This window comes from Crassostrea angulata, chromosome 7, assembly GCF_025612915.1.
Source record: "Crassostrea angulata isolate pt1a10 chromosome 7, ASM2561291v2, whole genome shotgun sequence".
In the NCBI taxonomy this organism is placed as follows: Eukaryota; Metazoa; Mollusca; class Bivalvia; order Ostreida; family Ostreidae; genus Magallana; species Magallana angulata.
This window is the reverse complement of record NC_069117.1, coordinates 58,552,430-58,575,184: the sequence shown is the minus strand read 5'-3', so window position 1 is coordinate 58,575,184 and position 22,755 is coordinate 58,552,430. Positions and strand designations below refer to the sequence as shown.

General features: G+C 33.8%; 2 protein-coding genes across 8 annotated transcripts; one reads left to right on the top strand and one right to left on the bottom strand.

Moving 5' to 3' along the window:
• Window positions 1-390: 390 nt before the first annotated feature.
• Window positions 391-22,472, bottom strand: LOC128193166 (uncharacterized). 7 transcript variants are annotated; one of them, XR_008244601.1, is made up of 11 exons: window positions 22,341-22,472; window positions 21,656-22,051; window positions 20,981-21,114; window positions 20,664-20,889; window positions 20,058-20,191; window positions 19,739-19,964; window positions 18,492-18,521; window positions 17,011-17,114; window positions 5,409-5,448; window positions 2,129-2,530; window positions 391-1,342 (listed from the first exon to the last, which is right to left on the bottom strand). XR_008244601.1 is itself a non-coding variant. In XM_052866468.1 (10 exons), exons 1-9 carry the CDS (start codon window positions 22,384-22,386, stop codon window positions 5,410-5,412), a joined length of 1,335 nt encoding a protein of 444 aa, XP_052722428.1. In that variant the 5' UTR covers window positions 22,387-22,472; the 3' UTR covers window positions 1,990-2,530; window position 5,409. The 7 variants fall into 7 exon arrangements, 6 of the variants coding, with proteins under 6 accessions (XP_052722428.1, XP_052722425.1, XP_052722426.1 ...); XM_052866468.1 differs by lacking the exon at window positions 391-1,342 and having other exon boundaries at window positions 1,990-2,530; XM_052866466.1 differs by lacking the exons at window positions 391-1,342; window positions 2,129-2,530; window positions 5,409-5,448 and adding an exon at window positions 12,712-13,381.
• Window positions 7,238-10,226, top strand: LOC128193169 (uncharacterized). The gene has a single exon (XM_052866478.1). The coding sequence runs from the start codon at window positions 7,736-7,738 to the stop codon at window positions 8,885-8,887; it is 1,152 nt and encodes a 383-aa protein (XP_052722438.1). The 5' UTR covers window positions 7,238-7,735; the 3' UTR covers window positions 8,888-10,226.
• Window positions 22,473-22,755: the final 283 nt, after the last annotated feature.

The following is a 22,755-nucleotide window of genomic DNA, read 5'->3' as shown; positions in this document are numbered from 1 at the left end:
TGACCAAAATCGTGACCATGCCCCTTTAAATGGCATATAAATTCGTCATAAAAGGAAAATAGATTTGTACATGGACATTCAGTTGATTTCTTCCAACATATAAAATTTTTGTTTATAATGAAATGGTAGTGTGTCAAACAGAATTATACTTTATGCTCGTATATGAAACGTCTGAGCAAATCAAGGTATTATGTGTGTTACATTTGGAACACCATACCAAACATTTTAAGGAAAATATATGGAGAGAAGAGCACAAAATATACAACGCTATATTAGTTTAAACAATATTTATTGATATTTTGCAATAGCAGGTACATGTATTTGGCATAAAGTACAATAAGATTGGGAAACAAGCCAAAAGGCTTATACAAATCCCTCTCTTAGATAAGAAAACATATAAGAGGTGCAAATTACATGTATGTATGATGAAATAAAGAATCAGAAAGCTCATATAAAAGAGGGAAAAGACATCCAGTATATATATCAATTAAGAGTAGACATTTGACATATGTATGAGTTTGAGAGTTGGAATTACAGGTGCATTTATTTTTAAATTAGTGAGCTAATCGACCCACGAGTGTATAACTTCATGCATTACTATAATGAAAACAATACAATTTTGTTCAGAACAATTTGAAGTAAAACATCAAAGGAAATACATATATGAATTATATCCCTGTATAAATTATCCTAGATGCTTTTACATATTTAGATAATATAATTAAGTAGAAAAAGTGTCGAGGTTACACGAGGTACCCTGCAAGCTATCTTGTCAACGCCATGCAAAGATTGTCACAAATATCAATGATTATCAAAGAAATAAACATGATTTCCACCTATACGATACATGTATTACACAAAAAAATTATAAATTTATCCCTAAATTCGATTATTTAAAACAGGTAAATTTAAAACATTTTGATCATTATTTTAAAAGTGACGTTGATTTGTACAAAGTTAAAATGTAACGTCAAACGGATTTAAACGCTTTTGCCCACGCGTTGTATTATGAACAGGGCAAGTTATGCTATACGATATAAATGAATGAATTTGGTTAGCCAATCATATGAAGCATTGCAGCCAGAGTTAAATTGTAGAAAAATAAACTGTGTGCTATCCAGTAATGCTGATGTTGACATATTGAATGGCGGTCCCTGCCCCACACGAACCAATCTCTGCAGACTCGCATAAGAACCTGGTGAATGTATCTTGACTGGTCAGGTTGTATGTGATGGTACTGGACCTTGTGTACTGACACCCTAATAGAGTAGCCTCTGAGTGGATCGGAGTCTGGGCTAATCCGGCAAAACTCAACGGCTCTTTGTGCACACTATCTAATTGTCTGAAATGAAATCATCACAAGTTTAACAGCCTGCATTAAAGCCTTAATCAGATATTTTTTTTAAGCAATGTTTTTTTTATGGATTATGGCTAAAACACGAATAAAACAATTCCCTATCAAATGCGTTTATAGTTTATGCCGATGTATATTATTATACTTAACACCTGTATAATACTGACCCGGTTTAGTTTTTTTCACGTAGAGAATACCAACTTAGATGTATAATGCCTGGATATTTTTGTAGAATCAATGTCATTTGGGTCATTTTTCTCCATTTGTAGATCAACCAAGGGTAGTTTGACAAACTTGGATCACAATGAAATTGCATATTGAGAAAGTTCGGTCAAAATTTAGCTTCTTATAATTAAGGCTATAGCGTCACAGTGTTTAATCATATGAACACCCATATGACTCAGATGATCTGTTGCTATCTGTGTTTTGTCTGTTGTTGAATGTCGCTCCTACATATGTGAACATTTTCATTTTTTGTTTTGGTCATAAACTACCTTTAATAACAACTTGGTGTGTAGCATTTGTGGGGAAAAGGAACACAATTTGATTCCCTAAAACAAAGGCACCGTATTATGGGTCAAAACTTCATAACCCCAAGGTAAAGAATTCTAAAGGAAATAGTGTTATGACGAACTATCATAATGCCAGAGTACTGAATCGTTTTACATCATCTTCTATATAAGCAATTTCAATTCATGAAAACAATTGCATTTTGTTAATAGGTACATGAACAAGTACCAGTAATAATGAATAAATTCAGTAAATAGTGCATACCAATGTAGGAAATAGTGATTTGACTTGTCTCCTGTGTAACTGCCTCGGAAATGAGAGTACTGAAGCCAGACAATTTACACTTGTACACCTTAAAGTCAGTAGGACACTGCACACTGTTTTTGTCTATCGTCAATCTCAGTTGTGCAGTGTTTGGGGAGTCTAGGTTCCCAGTGGCTGAGGCTCTGTACTGTTATGTAGAGTCCTTCCATTGAACTGGCGGAGTTTGTCCTGTAGCTACTAACACTACATCATCAAACAATGTACAAGAGTTCCTCTGTAGCTGTATGAAGAACACTGAAGCAAGTTGTGAAGGCTTAGTGATGGAACACACGATGACCAGATCATTCACCTTGTAATTAACCGTCGGCGGAAAAGCTTGTAACTCAATGTTCTGTGTAGATCCTGAGATAAAATTTATTAAGTATGTATCGAACTTCAATGTCTGAAATCAATTTTCTAAATTATACGCTTTTCATATTTCATAATAAAAGCCCCCTCCTCCTTAACTCCCTCTTTACCCCCTACCAAAAAAAACCATACTAAAGGCTCCCACCTCAAAAATATTTTTAGAATATGCTATTAACTATGTTAAGGTCGAATGCTAATTCCTTAACATTTACGATAATGATAACTTGCTGTGGATACTGACATAAAACATATAAAAAGTAAAGTATCATCTATGATAAGATGGGTCTTAAATCAACAACTTTTAATTTTGTATTATTTTATGACTCTATGATCTTTTGGTTGGTGACAGAAAATAATAGATCTTGTCTACGTTTAGATAATGATAGTTTGCTTTTTAAGATAATTTTATATCCACATAATGACTACACATATCATTTTGTTCCAAACCCCCTCCCAAATGAGTTTTAAAAAACTGCCATACTGGAGTAATGTTCCTAGCAACAGGGTTTCAAAAACTCCTGTTAACCAAAAGTTTAATATTTTGTCTGAAGGAGAATTTATGATATATATCTTGCAAATAAAAAAAAATTCATTATCTGCAATGATTATTGAAATCCCGTTTGGATATTATATCTGTAGTGAACTATGTAAACCAATTTTTAGAACGGTTCCAAACTTTTCAATGTAGGGTGCAGCTTAAAGACACTGGGTTTGAAAGTAAGAAATGTGTATCTCTCAAAAGGTAATATATTTTTTTTTCTCTAAGAAATTGAAATATTATAGATATGGTCTTTGAAACATTCAATGTTGAAAATGCGTGTGATAAAATGACAGATTAATATGAAACATGAATACATTCCAAGATAGCTAAGGCTGTTCAAAATGGCCCACAGAAATGCCAAAGTCATGCTTTTAGTTTTTGTTAGATCACAGCACAGGTAAATAAACAGGTTGTAGGTATACAATTTCTCCAATCCCAGTTACAGGTAAATAGGCACTATTTTTGGGCACTCAATCTATCCACAATAATTAAACGCCAAAATGAAGCGCGTCCTAAAAAAGGGAAGTGAAAATACACAGGGACTACATTTATTTGCGCAGTAGTGTCTGTTCGTTAATGCGCTAATAAAACACAGGTTAAAATCCAGGTAAAATCTTGGATTGAAAACAGACTATAATTGCTTTCACAGCACACCTATTGCTCTTTACTCCATTATCACATGTGTGCAAAACGGGTACACCATGTTTTGTTGTCATTATACTATTTTCTCTCTGGATTTTTTTCAAGCTACCAAAAAAGACAATGTTTTCGATGGCTTGGGAAAAAGCAATACAGATAGAAAAAGTATAATGACAACAAAACATAGTAGAATATATCTTGATTGTCGTGATAGAATTCTAAAATCGTTAATAGAAGAATATAATACGAAAATTTATTAACATACTAATTCAAATATTGCGTTTATCTATATAAGTGACACAGTAAAATGATACACATTCTTACAGTAAGAAGGTTATACCATAAGAAAGAAATTGAGGCCGTGACAATTTACACTTGGGGTGCAAAGTTGGGGAATACGGATGGCGGATTCAACAGAAGCTGTGATTATTCATTGACAGTAAACTTCAGTATTGTAATTAATTAAAGATAATACTGACAAAATGATGATTGGAGTATAGTTTTAAGTCAGAAAAAGTGCTTTGTTGATATTCACTGTAGCCATTTAAAGGGGCATGGTCACGATATTGGTCAAATTTTATTTTTCTTTTTTTATAATTTACAATGCTTTAGGGATGCATTTCTAATGATCAAATGAAATTTAGGTGCCAGTCGATGAGTTTTAAGCAAGATACAGGGCTCATAATTCTTCGTCATGTAAACAAGGCTCGTGCCCTGTTTTTGTTTAAATAGGTTCAATATACCAGTAAAAAAACTTTTTCAAGCTAATTTGTCTATCGTTTTATTCATTTAAAGCATAAATAAACAGTTACAAACGATTAACACATTCATTTGAGGTCTAAAACTAGAATTTTCACTTCAACATTTATAATGTAAACAAACGCTTTGTTTACATAGTGAATAATTGTAAGCCCTTAACTTGCTTATAACTCAACAAATGACAATCAAATTTTGGTTGCCTATTAAAAATGCCTTACTGAATAATTGTAAACATTTAAATCGAAAAATAATTGTTGACCAAAATCGTGACCATGCCCCTTTAAAGTGCAAGATCAAATTCCAATTGTTAAGTATATATGTGTAAAGGCATTAAAAACGTGAATTGAGAGTGATAAACCACTGAAACGGATCAATATGTCTTAAGAACGGTAGTTTTAAGCCCAGTGCTAGTGTTTGTGATTCGGAACAGCAAACAAGCTCTCTAAGCTTCCCTTTACATATGCACATATTATAATATTAAAAACCTAATAGTATTCAAACATTTAAACGCAAAAATGAGATACTTTTGTTTTGTTTTTGAAAGAAAAGAATTTTAAAAAGTTAATAGCCTCGAATATTAAAAATAAACAAAACCGAGTCATTGTTTTACAATACAAAATCCACCACAAAAAATGAATAAAGCGGTGAACGTCTGCTTTAAAACTATTGTGACTAAAAGGTATGTTCATAAATAGATATCTTTACCATTTATAATCATTCATATAAAATGCAAACGATCTAAATATTTCTGAAAATGTATAAATATAGAGTTTTTATATTACAGCACAGCTTACCGTGCAATTGCAGAGCGCTAAACGCCCTCTAAAGATTATTCATGCATGAAAACATGACTGATACCTTCAACAGACTGTGGTTATCTAATTCCTTTCCAACACACAGGTTCATTCACATGTGTTTATTTGTAATACTTACATCAGTAAATGACTGTTTGGCATAATGTCTTCTTGGGTGCCTGTTGATCAAAATATAGGGTCTCATACTTAAAAACTTTCATCAAGTACAGAAAGTACTGACTTGATTTTATTCAGAAGTACATAATAAATATAAAATACATGACGTGAAAAAATCCAACTTAAATTCCTCATTACGTCAAATGAGGAATTTAAGTTGGATTTTTTCATCATAGAACGTGGCATACGTGTAGAGAAAGCAATGAAGGTATCTTTTTTTTTTAAAGCGAACCAAGTTTTGGTTTAAATAATTGGAAGGATATTACACTGTACAGATTTGTGAATCGTTGCTATACAATATGTGCATCCTCTGCGAAGAAACTGCAAATTATTGGACTTTTTCTACGTCCAAGGAGTATAACTCTGTCTAAAAAAAGCTTGATCGTACCAAACATCGAACTTGATTTAGATTTTACAATGATAAACCTGAATACTAAATTTCACTTCAATATGTTTATCCCCCGTGAAGAAAATGAACGAAAACTGTTTGTGGACCGACCAATGTACCTATCGACGGACAGACAGACAGCAGCAAAGCAATATGCCCTCCCTTCTTCGAAGAAGGGCATAGAAATATTATATTTTTAAACTTCTGAGCTTGTACTTTTCATACCTCTGAATGAACATTGTTTGAACCTTGAGGTATTCGTAAATATAAAGCAATTAAGCAAAATGTGAATCGAGGATATCTTAGTAGAATATAGAACGCTAATGTACCTCAAAATGAAATATTAGTGCAAAACATTCGTTCTAACACAACAACAGTTTTATACACAGCATTGTGGTATCCTTGGACGTTGACAACTGTACGCATTAAAGCTTTAAAAAAGATAAAAGATTTAATTTTTCAACATATTCTAATCAATATTTTAAAGAAAAAACATGAAACAGCATTATTATACAAAAATGCTATATGTAAAACATGCATGTGATGTTCAATAACAAGTATCTTAATAGCATGAAAATGTTAAAACTTGTTTTTTAAGGAGTTGAATTTAAATCATCTTTCCTATCTTTTATTTATTTTTAATGCGTACAGATGTAAACGTCCGATGATACTACTGTGCTGTGTGTAAAATTTCAAAGGCGAATACTTTTCTCTGATTCTTAAATGCCATTTCTTAATGAACCCACAAAGCTTCATTTTATCATAATGCCATAAAAGCACAACATTATCCTAACAAACAACGGAAAATCGTTTAAAAAAAAAATTCCTTTAAAAATCTAAATATTTTAATTTATATTTTGTTTTCATGAAATGTATAAATACACTGTGTTTAACTAAAATGCGCAAAACATATGCAATGAAAACTAAAATAGGCCTTCTTAGTTTGCAATCCTATTGAATTCCGGACCAACAATATATAAATACCAAATAGGTAAAATCCTAAAAAGGCTAAAATTTGTTTTTCTTATGTAAAATATTTCGTATGATTACGCTTGTAACAATTCAAATGATTTAACAGTATATAGATATGTATATCTCATAGTATTATTGTAGAAATACATATGTATATTTTTACAATTATGTCAAGAAAATATCAAAGGGTTTATAACTTAGAATTTATTGCTATTGAAATTACATGTATATCTTTTCATAAATCTTCGACAAAGAAATATGAATCGTCTTCATTGCGTTGTGATCTGCCTATTTACAAACTGAAAAGGTGTCAAATAAATACTTGTATATTAAGATTTTTACAGTAGAACAAAGACAAACACATACAGGTTTTTAAAGATTAAGAATAAAGAATAGTAGAATAACACTTTATTCGTCATTTAAATATAATATGGCATATCTTGGCTTGTCAAAGATATGCAAATTTATCCAAGGACCTATAAATAGTGTTTATGTTTTTCCGGAATTTTTCCGGTTGAATATACTCGCTTTAAAATTAGGCCTCTTTTTGCATCATTTCTGGATTCTTCTTGAAACTGGTAAGACATGTTTTAATTCTCTGTAATAAAGTATACTCTTTAGATTAATTTAATCGTTCAAATACTTTTATCAATTTTATTAAGTCGAGAAAAGGCATATATGCCACCGATTTCCGCTCGATGGCCACTGAGGTCCTTTGATTGTATGGATTTAGATGCAACAATCTCTCGTGTGCAATCTTCAATGGCGCACATTATTTTAGCTTGATCTTAAATTTACTGCTTTTTTTCGGCTTAGCTACCAATATTCCAATAGAATTTTATGAAATTGATTAACATTAATTTATTTACAAATTAATTAGGTAACAATTTTCGCTTTTGTTTTAAAATACCACGAGATCAACGGGGTCAATGCCAAGGCCGAAGAGACAACTTAAACGGGCGGCTGCCCGTGATACTCAAGACCCAGGACAAGCACGCAGGCCAGGCCGGCGCAGGGCTCAACGCCAACAGACCAACAATAACGAACAAGATGTCCAGGCTCAACTGGCACCCCCTCAGCCCCAGGCAGTCCAACTACCCCAGGCAGCCCCACAGCATCAGGCGGCACTGTTACAACAGGCAGCCCCACCACAGCAAGCCCAGGATCAGGCGAGTAATGTAATTTTTAATCCCCCTGTAGCAACATTACAACAAAACACCACTCTATTGCCCGGCCTCATTTCGCCTGTCAATTCTAGTCTCACATCTACATGCACAGATACAGGGAAAACTTCCATTATCACCTCAACCCATCAGCCTACTCCTGAACCAATCAACTCTATTACAGTTCCCATTGGGTATCATGTAAACCAACCAATTAAGCAAAAAATCATCACGGGCGAATTTGTCAATCTGGGAACATTATTGGTAAGGGACCCCACTAATGCCCATGCAACATCTACTCTCACAATTGATGCGCAGGGTAACATCATATCACAACCAAAACCCACAACCAGAATAACATCTATCGAAAAATGGACAGATGCATTTCTCATTTATTTTAGCATTTACACTGCAGTGCACCCACTTAGATCGCAACAGCTTATTAAATATATGCATGACGTTCGCTTAGGGGCACATAATTCTAATGGGTGGGTTTCGTACGATGAACAATTTAGGCTAAGGATTGCACACAACCCGTCACAGAACTGGGGAATCATAGATAATGAGCTTTGGTTATTATACATGACTGCCAATTCAAATAAATCTTCTAGTACCCAACACCACAAGTGCTTCGATTACAATCTCAAAGCAAACTGTTACAAGCCCCATTGTCCGTACATACACCGATGCCTTAAATGCAATGGCACCCATCCATCTATGTTGTGCAACAGTGCTAACCCACCCCCAAGTCATGCAAATAACTCCTTTCGGGCATCCACTCCAGTCCGCAACAACTCTTATGCCACATTCAGGTATCAGACACCAGCACACCAAACACGCACCAACCAACATTGGGCGGGAAACCCTCGTCAACCCCAGAGACATTTGGGTTCTAGGGTATTCTCCCATAATCATTAGCGCAATTAGCAATTATTTGAGTCAATACCCAGATAGGGTCTCGGCAAGGTATTTAGAGGATGGTCTAAAACATGGCTTTAAATTGCAATACTCTAGACCACGCATTTCAGTTTTCTCAAAAAAATTGAGTTCAGCTTCCGACAGTGAGGAGGTTCTCTTGGAAAAAATATATAGTGAAGTTACGGCAGGTCGAATGTCTGGCCCATACTTACTCCCACCCATGCCTAATTTACACGTATCTCCCATAGGTGTTGTACCCAAAGCTGACGGAGGATGGCGTATGATAACACACTAATCCTACCCACCCTCTTTCAGTATTAATGAACACATAGACCCACAGTTCACTACAGTTACCTATACATCATTTGACACAGTGGTCCAAACCATAAGCACATTAGGTCCTATGGCTCTATTAGCTAAGGTGGACATTAAAAATGCTTTTCGTCTTCTGCCAATTTACCCAGGGGACTTTGAACTTCTAGGAATTTACATTAATGGGGCTTATTACATCGACAAATGCCTCCCCTTTGGGTGTTCAATATCATGCAAAATATTTGAAACTTTTTCCACTTTCTTAGAATGGGCTGTCAAATTTAAAACACAACTCGATACAGTTCACCACTACTTGGATGACTTTATTCTTATTGGCAAGTCCAATTCAGATAATTGTTCAGCTCTCATGCACACTTTTCAGGACATTTGTTTAGAAATAGGGGTCCCCCTGAACCAAGACAAAACTATTGAGCCAACCACTAAGCTTACATTTCTTGGTTTAGAAATCGACACTGTGAATATGCTGGTCCAAATTCCTGTTAGAAAGGTTCAAGAACTCAAACTTTTGTTGCAGCATTGGGTCACACAGAAAAAAATTCTTCTTTCCCAGTTAGAATCTTTAGTGGGCAAGCTCAATTTCGTTAGTAAAGCCATCCCAGGTAGCCGTGCATTTAATAGGAGATTTTACAATGTTATGTCCGGGGTGCCCTCTCCCTATCATCACATCAGAATTACGAACCCTATCCGTGAAGACATGTTCACATGGCTACAATTTTTAGACAACTTTAACGGCGTTGTATACTTCCCAGACACTGAATGGGTTACACTAGATACTTTGCAACTTTACACGGATAGTGCAGGTTCTGGCCACCTTGGTTGCGGCAGTTTCTTTCAGGGTCAGTGGATTCATTTTACCTGGCCATCTTCATGGTTAAACAAGCCAATTTTGCGGGACATAACTTTTCTCGAATTAGTACCTATTGTATTAGCCTTCATGATATGGGGATTGCGTTTGCAAAACAAAAAAGTCATCCTCCATGTAGATAATATTTCCCTTGTACATATTCTCAACAGTCAGCCAAGTCCCCAAGAGTAATGGTACTTGTCAGATCGTTAGTCTTAATGGCTTTAAAACACAACATACAATTTAAAGCACAACATACTCCGGGAAAATCAAACATTATTGCTGATTCTATATCTCGCAAACATTGGGAAGTCTTTCGAGCAGCAGCACCTTATGCAGACCTTCATCCGCAGGCCAGTCCAGCCCTATTCCAGACATTACTCTCACAAGTCACATCCAATCATTGTTCAACGCTTCAGTTGCTGTAAACACTAGGCAAACACACACAGCAGGCATCAATTCATTTGAAACATTTCGCCGGTCTCATAACCTACCCAGTCTGTGGCCACCTCTCGACACTCACATTACAAGGTTTATCGCTTACCTGTCACTTTTAGGTTACAAATACTCCACAGCTCAGTCACACATTGCAGCCATCAGTTTTTACAGCAAAGCAATTTACAATGTAGATCCTACTAACCATTTTATTATAAGAAAGCTACTTCAGGGCATGCAAAGAACAACACTACACAAGGACACTCGTTTGCCTATTACATTACAGCTCTTAAACAAAATTATACCAACATTGCAAACTGTATGCAACACCATATACGAAACCAAACTATTCACTGCAGCTTTCACTTTAGCATTTCACGCCCTCTTGCGCATAGGGGAATTCACAGTGTCTAAAGGCAACACACCAGCAACTATCATCCAATTTCATGACATAACAATGCAGCAGACCAACATTCAATTGACAATTTCTCATTCAAAAACAGACCAATTAGGTGTGGGGGCAAACTTGCAGATTCCTGCTTCAAATGGTGTTGCTTGTCCTTTTGCCGCCATGCATGCCTACTTACACATGCGCACATCTCAAACTGGCCCATTGTTTATTCATTTTGAAGGTCAACCATTGACCCGTTATCAATTTATCACCATATTGAAACGTTGTCTTAATGCAATAGGGGTTGATAGCTCCAATTATAATTCCCACTCATTTAGAATAGGTGCAGCTACAACCCTTGCTATTCAAGGCGTTCACAGTGACGTCATCCACAGGTCAGGATGATGGCGCTCTAATGCATTTCGTACATACATTCGGTAACCTTATCATTCCAACAGTATCTATCTTACTAACCATAAACAAGATAATTCTAGGTCCTGTTAGAGTTTGGATTGTCGGATCTTCTATCATCAAACGAGCAGCTATGAGTGCAGTATCAAGACAGGGGGGGGGGGGGGCTTAATCTTAATCTCGAGAATACTTCAGTCTTATGGCAGGGATATAGTGGCATGAAGCTACAAGACCTTAATACTAGGCTATCAACGTTGCTAACGTTAGAAGATCGTCCTGAGTTTCTCATCATTCATTGCGGAGCAAACAATGTTAGCCAGAAAACCACTGAAGAGCTGCTGGAGCTCCTTTCCACAACCTTGTCCCGAATTTGTGACATGTTCCCTACCACAACAATAGTTTGGTCCTCTGTCCTGCCTAGATTAGCTTGGCGCTTTTCAGAGAATGTTAAAGCAATGAATGAAATAAGGGGTCGAATGAATAGAGAAGCGATAAAATTTGTAACATCCAGGGGCGGTCATTACATCAAATACCCTCAGTTTTCCCAAAAACCACCTACGTTGTTTGACCCTGATGGAGTTCAACTGTCCCAGCTGGGTAATAATATCCTTTTAAATACCATTAAAGATGCGTTGCAAGATTTATTAAATTGTGGAGGTGTTGGCCTTCCGGACTAACCACATCACAATTAACTACTACTGGCTCGTGGTGACCATTGGAGTTGCGGTCCTGCCGCCGTCACCAATGTTACTTTTGGAAAGTGGCGCACTCCATTGGTGGCGGTTGCAGTGTCATAAACAAACGTTCATGACCCTTGCAAGTGGCGCTATCGTCGCACCCCAACTCCAATGGAAGAGTGCAATCATTTAAATTATCATAAGATCAAGTTTTTTCTGTCAATATAATGTGTTAATAATGCTGTTAATGTGTTTAAAATGCTGTGTATTCATGCTTGTGCATTCGCGCACATACTTGCTGCACAAGAACTTTGACAATTTTAATGTGTTTTGAACTTTGAAACTTGTGCATTTGCGTTTACCCATTCGCACAAACCTTGTGTATAACTTTGTCATTTGTATGTCTGTGCATTTGCACTTACCCACTGTACAGAATATTATATTTTGTGACGTTTGTGCATTTGCGCTCACCCACTGCGCAATGAGCCTATTGATGGGCCGTCACGTATTGTTGTATTGTTTGAATTGTTGTGAGGCAGCCCATTGGTAGCCTAAAGTCACTGCGGCCAGTAACGCCAAATCATAATAAAGTATTTAGTCCTAATCAATCTCTTTTAGTTTATTCATCAGGTATCTTGGATAATTGATATGATAAAAAAGTGTTAGAGATTTTTTATCCAAAACCTTTAATAAAAAGAAACAAAGATAATGTCTTGATCGCAGCAAAGGTGAACACTGAACTAGTTTTGATAAAAAAATTAAATAATTCTATATCATTTAATATCAGATCTACCTTTAAAAAATAAAGTCACTGGTGGCCACACCTCATTATGCTATGCATTGCTAAAGTGTAAAAACACATATGTTATTCTAACATCGTAGAGCAGTGGATATGACTATCCTTATATGAATGAATGCTTACAAAATATGCATAAGACATATGATATTAAGTACATGTACCATGCGTTAAAGAATCACAGATGATCGAACTCGGGTCGCACAGTGATAAGCGAGTGCATTGTACATTACAACATGTTTGTGCATTGAAAAAATTTTACATAATGATCATCGAAGTCTTCTTAAAGACAACATATGTTATCGGAAGTGTATACAAGACACTGTCTTGTAAAAAGCATAATCTCCTGCTCTATCAATTACGTCCGCAGAAAAAGACCTACAAAAGAAATTTGATGGGTAGAAAATTAATCAGAGATAAATGATCGAGAAAGATAGACTGAGAGGGAGGCAACAACAGAGACAAATTTAGAGAGATCCTATATTTTCATCGTGATGTTGATATGGTCGTTTGCATGAAGTCTCTATTCTTACCGATAACTCTGAACCAGCTAACAACCAACAGTCTAGGGCTTTAAGATTCCTTGAATGAATTTTATTATAACGTCCTGAAATATTAAAAAAAAACAGGTAAAGACTTGATGTTTATTTCTACTTTCTCAATAACAAGAAAAAAGCAGTCGATCACAGGCTTATTAAAAAAGGGTAAATAATGAGTCTTTGACATATCATGAATTTTTGGTAGTAAAGGTTTTGAGAAATTTCATTTACTGTTTCCAAAGAAATAATTCGAAAATGCAACTTTAAAACAAATAGAATGAGCAGACTGACATGGCTCTTGGCCATCTTGTATTTACATTACAAAAATGAACATTGAATGAATGAAAAAATGACAATAACAAACTGTCAACTATCTCAAAAACCCATAAAACTAAATGGCAATTCAAAGCAGAGCAACACGGACCTCTAAAAGGATTGACACAGGATGAACCTCTGCTATTTAGTCAACTGAATGATAACTGAAAGGTCTTGAAAGGTGACTGAATGGCATAACTATGCCATTCAGTCACCTTTCAGTAACCATTCGGTCACATTTCAGTTGCATGAATGGCAGAGATTCTTCCTTTTTGAAGTAGGATCAGGTGCCATGGTGGAGTGAGCATCCTCTGCTGACCGGTTACACCCACCGTGTGCTCTTTGTCGTAATCGGGGAAATAATGAAAATTTCCATAGACAATTAGGGGATTAATTATGGTCGAACAATTAGTATGAAAAACGTCAGTCAGCATGCGACCCAGTGGAAGATTCTATTTGCTGACAAGGTCGTTGTATCGACCATAGAACTTACGAAAAGATGACTTCAAACGAGACTGTTGATAGTCCTGTTTTATCAACTTGTTTGTCAGTAGCTTGCCTCGCCTTAGAAACTGTTCATAAGAAGAGCATATCCTTGTGTATCGAATTAACCGAGAAACAAAAACACCAAATGCAGGTGATGAAGGTATATTGCTACATAAGTTAGGAAAGTTGACTATAAAAATTGAAGTCATTGCGTTTATCATGAAGTTTTGTTGTTAGGTTACCATCAATGTCCATTTCGAGTAAAATATCCAAATATGAAACAGATGGTATCTTTTATTTCAAGTTCACTGGGATATATAGAATCGATGTAAGTATGGATATAACAATTGTTAATTGATAATAGGTCGTCAATATACCTGAGTGTTGAGTTGAAGGCCACAGCGAGTGATTTTTTTTTCACGTACAAGTTTTTGAATAAATTCTGCTTCATAAGAATACAAAAATAGGTCTGCTAACAATGGGGCACAGTTGGTATCCATGGGAATTCCAACAGATTGTTGGAAGACTTGATTTCCAAAAACTACATAGATGTTGTCTATCAGAAACTCAAGCATCTTTTTAATATCAACTTCAGTACTTGTGTGTGCAATCAGAATAGTTTAACAAAATATTTTTTTAGAATTCCAATGACAAGGTAAGCATTTTTACGACTTCCATTTTTATTGAAGAAACGACTGTCGATGATATCAAAAAGCCTAGATTTTAATTTGTCATGGGGAATGGTTGTATAAAGCTTTGAAAAATCGTACATTTTGATGCTATTAATTTTGGTAAGATTTTGTGACCTCAAAGTTTCTAATAATTCTTTAGAGTCTTTTAGTATCCACGTCTGATTCACACCATTTCTGGAGTATATTGTTGTACAGTACTCTTGAAATGTCTCTTCAACTACTGTAAGAATTTTAGTAAGGAGTAAAGAGAGAGGTTTGGTAGAACATTTACTGGAACCTGCTATATGTCTCTGTTTGTAAGGACTTTTGTGAAGCTTTGGAATCCAGTCCAAATAAGGTAAATCAAATTCATTTTGTTTTTTGGTGGATATTCAAGATATCCACTACCGATTTATGATTTTGAAGTATTTCCTGCTTGGAAAGACTACTATGGGTATAAGTAGGATTACCATGTGTAGAATCGAAACCTAGTTCTTTAAAAATGCAATTAATATAATGTGCCTTACAAACAAAGACATATTGTTGCTTGTTTTATCAGCAGGTACCAGTACATACTGATCGTGCAGTCTATATAGTTCTTTTCTCACTTCTGTTTTATTGAAAACAGAAGGATAGTTGGATTTTATGTGGCATCTCAGTCGTTTAATACGAGATTTTAATATGCATCTGATGCTTTTAACCCACTCTGACGGAAAGAAATTATATTCTGCATAACAGTGCATTGTTTTCACAAATTTCTACCAGCAAATACTTTATGGACTTGGCGAAATTACAGGAGATAAAATGAAGAGTATTATTACACATTTTTTTAAATTTCTATATCAGCTATGTAGTTTGAATTCTTTTTCAGATTTTGCCCATCGCTTGGCGTTATCTTCAACAGAATATATGACATTTATAAAATTACGACGTCATGTGAAGTGTTAACTTAATTAACAACACCAGTAATGACGTGTCCGGCAGGACTATAGTTGTAGGGTGAAGAAGAACATGAACACGTTGGAGGATTATCTTTCAGATGTTCGATATTAAGGTCATATAGGGTTTGTAGTTGTAATTGAAGAGTTTGGAAGCAATGGTTGAAGTATAACTGTAGGAAATATAAGGGGTTGACTTTATCTTGAAATATGGCGGAATGCTGGACTGACCTTTTTTGTGATTAAGAATATTGCTTATATTAACGGCACCGATTTCCTTGTTGGCATACTGCAGTTTGAAATAATAACGTGGGTGGTGCATGAGCAATATTTTCTGTTTTTGTAGGTTTAAAAAGCCGATGATAAGCAACATCCATAATCATGGCTCGGAGTCTGTATTCCGGTGTAGAAAAACTAAAAAGCGGCTTTTCCTTGACTTTTTCAAGAAGATTGTTTAATTCTTTCAAAGAGACAGAGTAAAGTTTGGTGCAAATGTAATGGAGACCTAATTGTTTATTTACATATGGTAATAATAAATCAAAGGAAACATCTTGTATAATTGGTTTGTTATAAGACCAATTTCCATGACTACGCCTACGTCTCTCGGTGTTGTTAAAAAGTTCGGTTACATTTAGGACTTGAAAGATTCCCTACACTTTCAACATTATCGTTGCATCCATACGGAAAGGTCGTACCTAATTTTCTTATCCAAAGTTCTTCTTGTTGTCTACGAAATGGCGTACTCAGCGATGGGCTATTGGTATGATGGTATTTTTTTTTATAGAATTCTAACTTTTCTAGACAAAATAGAATGGTCTGGGGAATTAAGAATGTTTGTATAAAAGCTGCTGACCGCCGTTATTGATTTGAAATCTATAACCAGACATTCGTTTGTGAACCTTTGGTTTCAAAAACATAGATGAGTCCATAAAGGGTACATTCAATTCCGTAGACAACATTAGAAGTTTTACAGTTCAAATTTTCCCATGTTTTTGTATTAAAAACTTTTTCCAGTTAGATTGCTTGTAAAAAAGGTCCTTGTAATAAAAATGTCACAGGTTTTACAGTTTTTGGCAGAGCATTTAGAAATAGAACACATAGGATAAGAAACTGCAAATATATCTGTGAGAGAAACATGATATTGCTTTAAAACATTGAAGAAGCTGTTGTTTTTATACCAAAACTGGGAATTTGTTGACTGTACATATGACATATTTTTCATATCCCTAAGGACAATCGGGCTTAAAAGAATTTTAAAGTGTCTAAAAAAGAGAAGAAGAATTTTACTTTATTCCGAACAACGCAGAAAATAAGGAAGGCAACCAGTATGATCCCAACCAATCCACCTATCACCCCTCCGGCGATTTTTCTAGCATCAGATGTATCTGAAACTATGTGATATATGAATAATATTTTCTTAAGGTTTTAAAATGATAAAAAAAAATCTGTATCGCTTGAATATAAAAAAAAGTTTTATGAAGCGATAAATACATGAGAAAGAATAAATATATACTTAGAAACAAAATATTGCTACATGTACTCTGAATATATAAAACACAATAGAAATGAATTCATTTTTTGGAATACATTGAAAATGTTAAATCAAATTCTAACTATGGTGATATAAGTAAACATTATAAAGTAAATAATGAGCAATACTTCACATAATTTTATTCATTATTTATACTTTTTTCATTACAATTATATTTGTACACATGCTTAACCCTATTTAGGTTCTATGAAAATTGTTGAATTTAGATGTATTGAAAGATAACAGAATTTAATGGAGAAACATAGTAGAAGATAACAAATCAAATTGTATTTTAAATAATTAGAATTCATAATTACAAAATTTTAATTTGTATTTACTGTTTTTGAATATGTTTTTACGCATCAGAGCAAAACTAGATACATTTTTTCAAACTAGTGTACATATTATTTCTTAATGTTATAATTGTTTATGACATGACAAAAATGTTGTACAAACTACACATGTAGCTTGCTACAATTTCACATTTACTAACAATATCATTCGAAATTGAATCCCCATCTTCCTAGGATTTAGATATGACAAAAAGTAAAGTTACTGTTACTATATGTATGTTTGTTGTTTCAACTTATTAAACCTTCGGCATTTTCCAAAAAAAAAAAAAAATTTAAATGCTATGAAAAATTTGATTTTCCACTCTGATTTATTAATGTTAATACAAGAATAAATTAAACAAACTTTTTTATAGTTTGCATTTATAAAACGTGGTCAAACATTTAGAGTTCTTTTTTGCTCAATAAGATTTATATTATACATATTTTTTTTTTTAAATGGACTCAAAACCACTTGCCTATCCACGGAGGTATGACATACTTTTGTCTTATTGCTAATATCTATAGTATTTTCAAAAGTTATACTTAGCCCAAGAAGAATTTAAATTGCTGATTATTATTAATGTCAGTAAAGATACCTAAGCCCCTTGTGTACTTCAGATACATGTATACATTGATATAAAAAATATACTGGTTCTTGAAAATTTGATTCAACAATACCCTAAACTATTTTTCTGCTAAAATTGATATTATATATTGTGTTTGAGTAAATGTAAGCAAATGTGTTGATGATACACCCACGGAATAGCTATTCTAAGGTGTATGTGCAGTTTTTGAGTGTAAGAGTTTATTACAAATATACCTTATCATATCTTTATTAAGATTTAACGCAAAAATTTCGCATATCGATAGACTTTTAACCTTCAGCCAGTTGTCATAATACATACCATCTTCTGAATGAAAATTAGTGACAGGATCTGTTAAGTACAAAATATAGTATTTATTTTTGTTATAATCGAACCTTATATCAATAATTAATTGTAATAATATAATATAATATATTAAATAATATAATTAATAAATATTCTATAATATAATATAGTTAATCAGTATACATATAAATGATATCATAAGGAATTATAACAGAACATGTGTCATAACATCAATTATGTTACCTGGTTAGTTATAGAAACATTATCTCTCTTCCCTGCCAGTATACTCTTTTGATCACTTGCTGAGTTTCAGTTATTTGTTTAATTTACGATTCTTGATTTTTAAACACAAAACAAAATAGTTTTGGAAAACTCTTGTATGTAGATTTAAATCTAGATATATACATTATTTGACATCAAGTTATATATAAATCAAATTTATGTCAAAAATGATAAAGCCATGCATGCTATATGAATTTAAAAATTCTAGAAAGATGATTTTAAGTGGTTTTAAATAGTTCCATTACAAGTAAAGAACCATTATTAGAGAGTAAAACATTCGGTAAACACTTACCTTTCGGTTTTTAAAATGTCTATGAAATAATGTTAATGAGAAAAGTAATGGATAGAGACAACACAGACCATGATAATGAGTAAAGAAAACATTTAAAAACAATGATGAAGATTTTTTTTTTGGTTACATAAATCGGAATGTAAAAAGAACTTTTGTGATTTGTAAGAAATGACAATTCCGTACAATTAGTCACGTAAATGTGAAAAAACTTATAAGTCAGTGTCAGTATATTAGAATATTTTAGGCATGTATAAAGCACATTTTATTTTAAGATAGAAAGAAAATAATGTAAATAGTTATCATGGAGACATCCATTTTGTATATTTCCCTAGAATTTCAAATAAATTCAAATAATTTTTTTAAATTATCTTTGTGATTTAAATTATTTGTTTCATTACAACACTCAGAAGTTAGACAGCGTATATAATAATGAAAGGGTGTTAAGAATTAAACGACTTGATTTTTCTCAATAAAATCTTTAGGGGTTATGCATGTTATCTAGCAAACCAAGCTACCGTTTTTGAAAAAAAATAAAAGCATTTATATCAACTTTATGATTTGTTAACTCAAAGATCTAAGCTCAAAAACTATGAGAGATTAATGCAAACAAGTCATCTCAAAGTCGTAAAAAAAATAAAATATTATAAGAAATCCACACAGGTCAATTATATTAAGAATAACAACCTACCGATAGTGATGTTGACATTTTGTATGGCGGTCCCTGTACCACACACTCCGGTATCTCCAGATTCACACAAGAACTTTGTAAATGTGTCTTGACTGGTCAGGCTGTAAGTGATAGTACTGGACCTGATGTACTGACTTCCATTAAAAGACGCATTGGAGTGGAGAGGGGCTTGGTCCAATTTTGTGAATATCTCTTCATTTTCCTTTTGGACACACCATCCGATCGTCTAAAACCACAACATATATAACTAATAGCACACTAAGGAAAAGACATGGACGTTAGCAGAAGTTATCCTTCCAAAATTGGTATAGATACGTACATTGTTAGGGTTACTACCAATCTGTCCTTTACAAGTTAACTGTAGGACTGTTCTCACTGGAAATTGTCGTTTTGTTGTACCACTGAGCTCATTTAGAATTCTCACTCTCGGCTCTTCAATCAAGGTTGGTCTGACTAAATGAAAAGACAGGAAATATGGTTCATGGTTTGTTATCATCATTTTTTCATTTACGTTTGGAAAATAACATGCATCAAATGTCAAATCAATATATGTGTGTTATTTGTTAAACAAAAGCCATTTATCGTTAGAAATAGTTTTGTGTACAATTTAACTCTACTTGAAAAAAATCATCCATAACTCTTGAACTACTTTTATTTTAATATTTATCAGACTTTCTAAATACTGTTTGCTTTTTTCTGATGTTAGAAGATAAACACATTGAATAAATAAAGAACTTAACATACACATGGAAGCATTGCATTTGGCTATCAATCTAGAGAAAAACCAATCTAAGATTGGCATTCCCCACCTTTCGTGATTCAAACCACAGCAATGCAAGTTTAATCATATTTTTTAAATACATTGTAATCAATGTAAATTGAAATCTGCTGATTAACAGATATATTGCTAATTATGAAAACTTACTGATGGTGATGTTGACATATTGTATGGCCGTCCCTGTCCCACAAGTACCAGTATTTCCAGACTCGCACATTAACCTTGTAAAGGTGTCATCCCTTGTCAGATTGTATGTGATGGTACTGGACCTTGTGTACTGACATCCTGATAGAGAGGCCTTTGAATGGACGGGGGACGGGGTCCATCTATTGAATCCCTCTTCTTTTTCTTTTCGGACACACCATCTGATCGTCTGAAACCATACCATGAAATATTTTCATCTGTCCGCAAGAAAGACTTAGGCATTTATTAGTTTTTCAGTATATTGACGTGCTGATACGTACAGTGTTTGGGTCACTACCTATCTCTCCCTCACATGTTAATTGTATCGCGGTTCCCACTGGAAACTGTCTATGAGGTGTAATGAAAAGCTCATTTAGCATCTTAACCTGGGGCATCTCCATCACAGTTGGTTTGACTGTGACAAAAATAAAGAGATCAGTCATTTATTTTTTAACTATATTTTAATTTTTTTAAGATATCATCAATTCATTTGATTTTGCATAACAAACCCTTATCTTTTGTAAACCAATATTTTTGACCCAAGAATCTCAGTGTTTTATTTTCAATCAAACTGATACATAACTGATATTCTAAAAGATCAGACTGCCTCCGGTAAATCAATAAGTCAAAAAGTGCAATACAAGGGAGCGTCCGTTTTATGCCTTCTGAATAAAAAATTGTATAGCAGTTCTTTGCCCCGAGGAGCCATAAACTTTTCATATTTTTTCATAAAGAACTTCCAAAATATCCCATCTGATCCTTTTATCATTAAAGAAATATACTGATTATCATGACAGTGGAAATTAGATATAATTCATCATTTTTAATGATATTTAGTGCCTGATAAATTGTAAATAAACTAGAAGCGCTTTTTAACATATTCATTTACTAAACAAAAGGACAAAACAATAAATTTATTGTAAATAATTTAATAAACGGTTGAGATATCAACATACCGTTGTGTGCAATATCGATCGGGGCTGACTCCATTGTGTCTATATTGTTTCGAGAATCTACGCCAGACATTTTACATTTGTAGATCTTAAAGTCATCAGGACATTGAACGATGTCTTTATTCATTGTAAATCTCAAATATGGTGTATTTATTAAGTCCAAAGACCCCATAGCTGCAGCACCTCGGCTTTGTAATGCAGAGTCCGCCCATTTTATTTTATCATTGTTTGAAACTGAAACTACAGTGGTAAAGTTAACAGTTGCATTCCTCGAGAGCTCTATAAAGAATAATGACTGGAGTTGTGAAGAGTTAGTGATGGAACACAAGACAACCAGATCATTCTCCCGAATAGTCACTTTTGGCGGAAGTGCTTGTATCTGGATGTACTGAGTTAAGGCTGAAACAATTGACAGTAACAAAATGAAAGTACAAATGATTCAATATTATATAGACAGACAGCTGTCAAACGACAGTTTTTAAGTTGATAGTTTAATATTGGCAATCATATACAAAAATATGGAAATGTTCGTTAAAAACTCATAAGTTGAATCAAAAAATTCGAAAAATACACATTAAACAATTTTCGTTTTGCTGAATGAATTTAATGGCGTCTTATTTAAAATCTAATTTTTTTGAAAAGTACCCTAAATTTCTCTGAAAGACAAGTACAATTTCTGAATACTTACCATGTGAAATAAGACTCAGGACTGACCACACTATTGCAAGAGTCATGGTGTTTATTTCACGAAACTACTTCCGGTTTCAAAATAATTAAATTTCGGTAAACGAGCTGTATTGAGGATATGACCTTAACCTACTGCAGGTAAACAAACTACGACCCTTTAAGAAACCTATATTTAACATCAATTATCATGACTTTGACATGTTTTTTTTTATATCAAATACTTGATATCATGTTCCTTTAATAAAAATATCTGGGACAACATTTAAATGCACAAGATAAGATTATAATTATTCTCGTTGTACCAAAGTTAATATTTTAATCAATAATACGATACACTACCATAGTTCAAAGGGGCTGTAATATACGTAATATCACAAATTGCATCAAAATATATTTTATATTTACCGTATTGGACA

Bases quoted from the DNA above. Each gene is read 5' to 3' on its own strand.
- LOC128193166 (XM_052866465.1), bottom strand. From the start codon at position 22,386: ATGACTCTTGCAATAGTGTGGTCAGTCCTGAGTCTTATTTCACATG. The intron at 18,522-19,738 runs GTAGGTTGTTAT...TGTACTTAACAG, and splicing joins AAATGTCAACATCACTATCG to ATCCTGTCACTAATTTTCAT. The intron at 17,115-18,491 runs GTATGTATTATG...TATATCACATAG, and splicing joins TAATTTTCATTCAGAAGATG to TTTCAGATACATCTGATGCT.
- LOC128193169 (XM_052866478.1), top strand. From the start codon at position 7,736: ATGCCAAGGCCGAAGAGACAACTTAAACGGGCGGCTGCCCGTGATACT.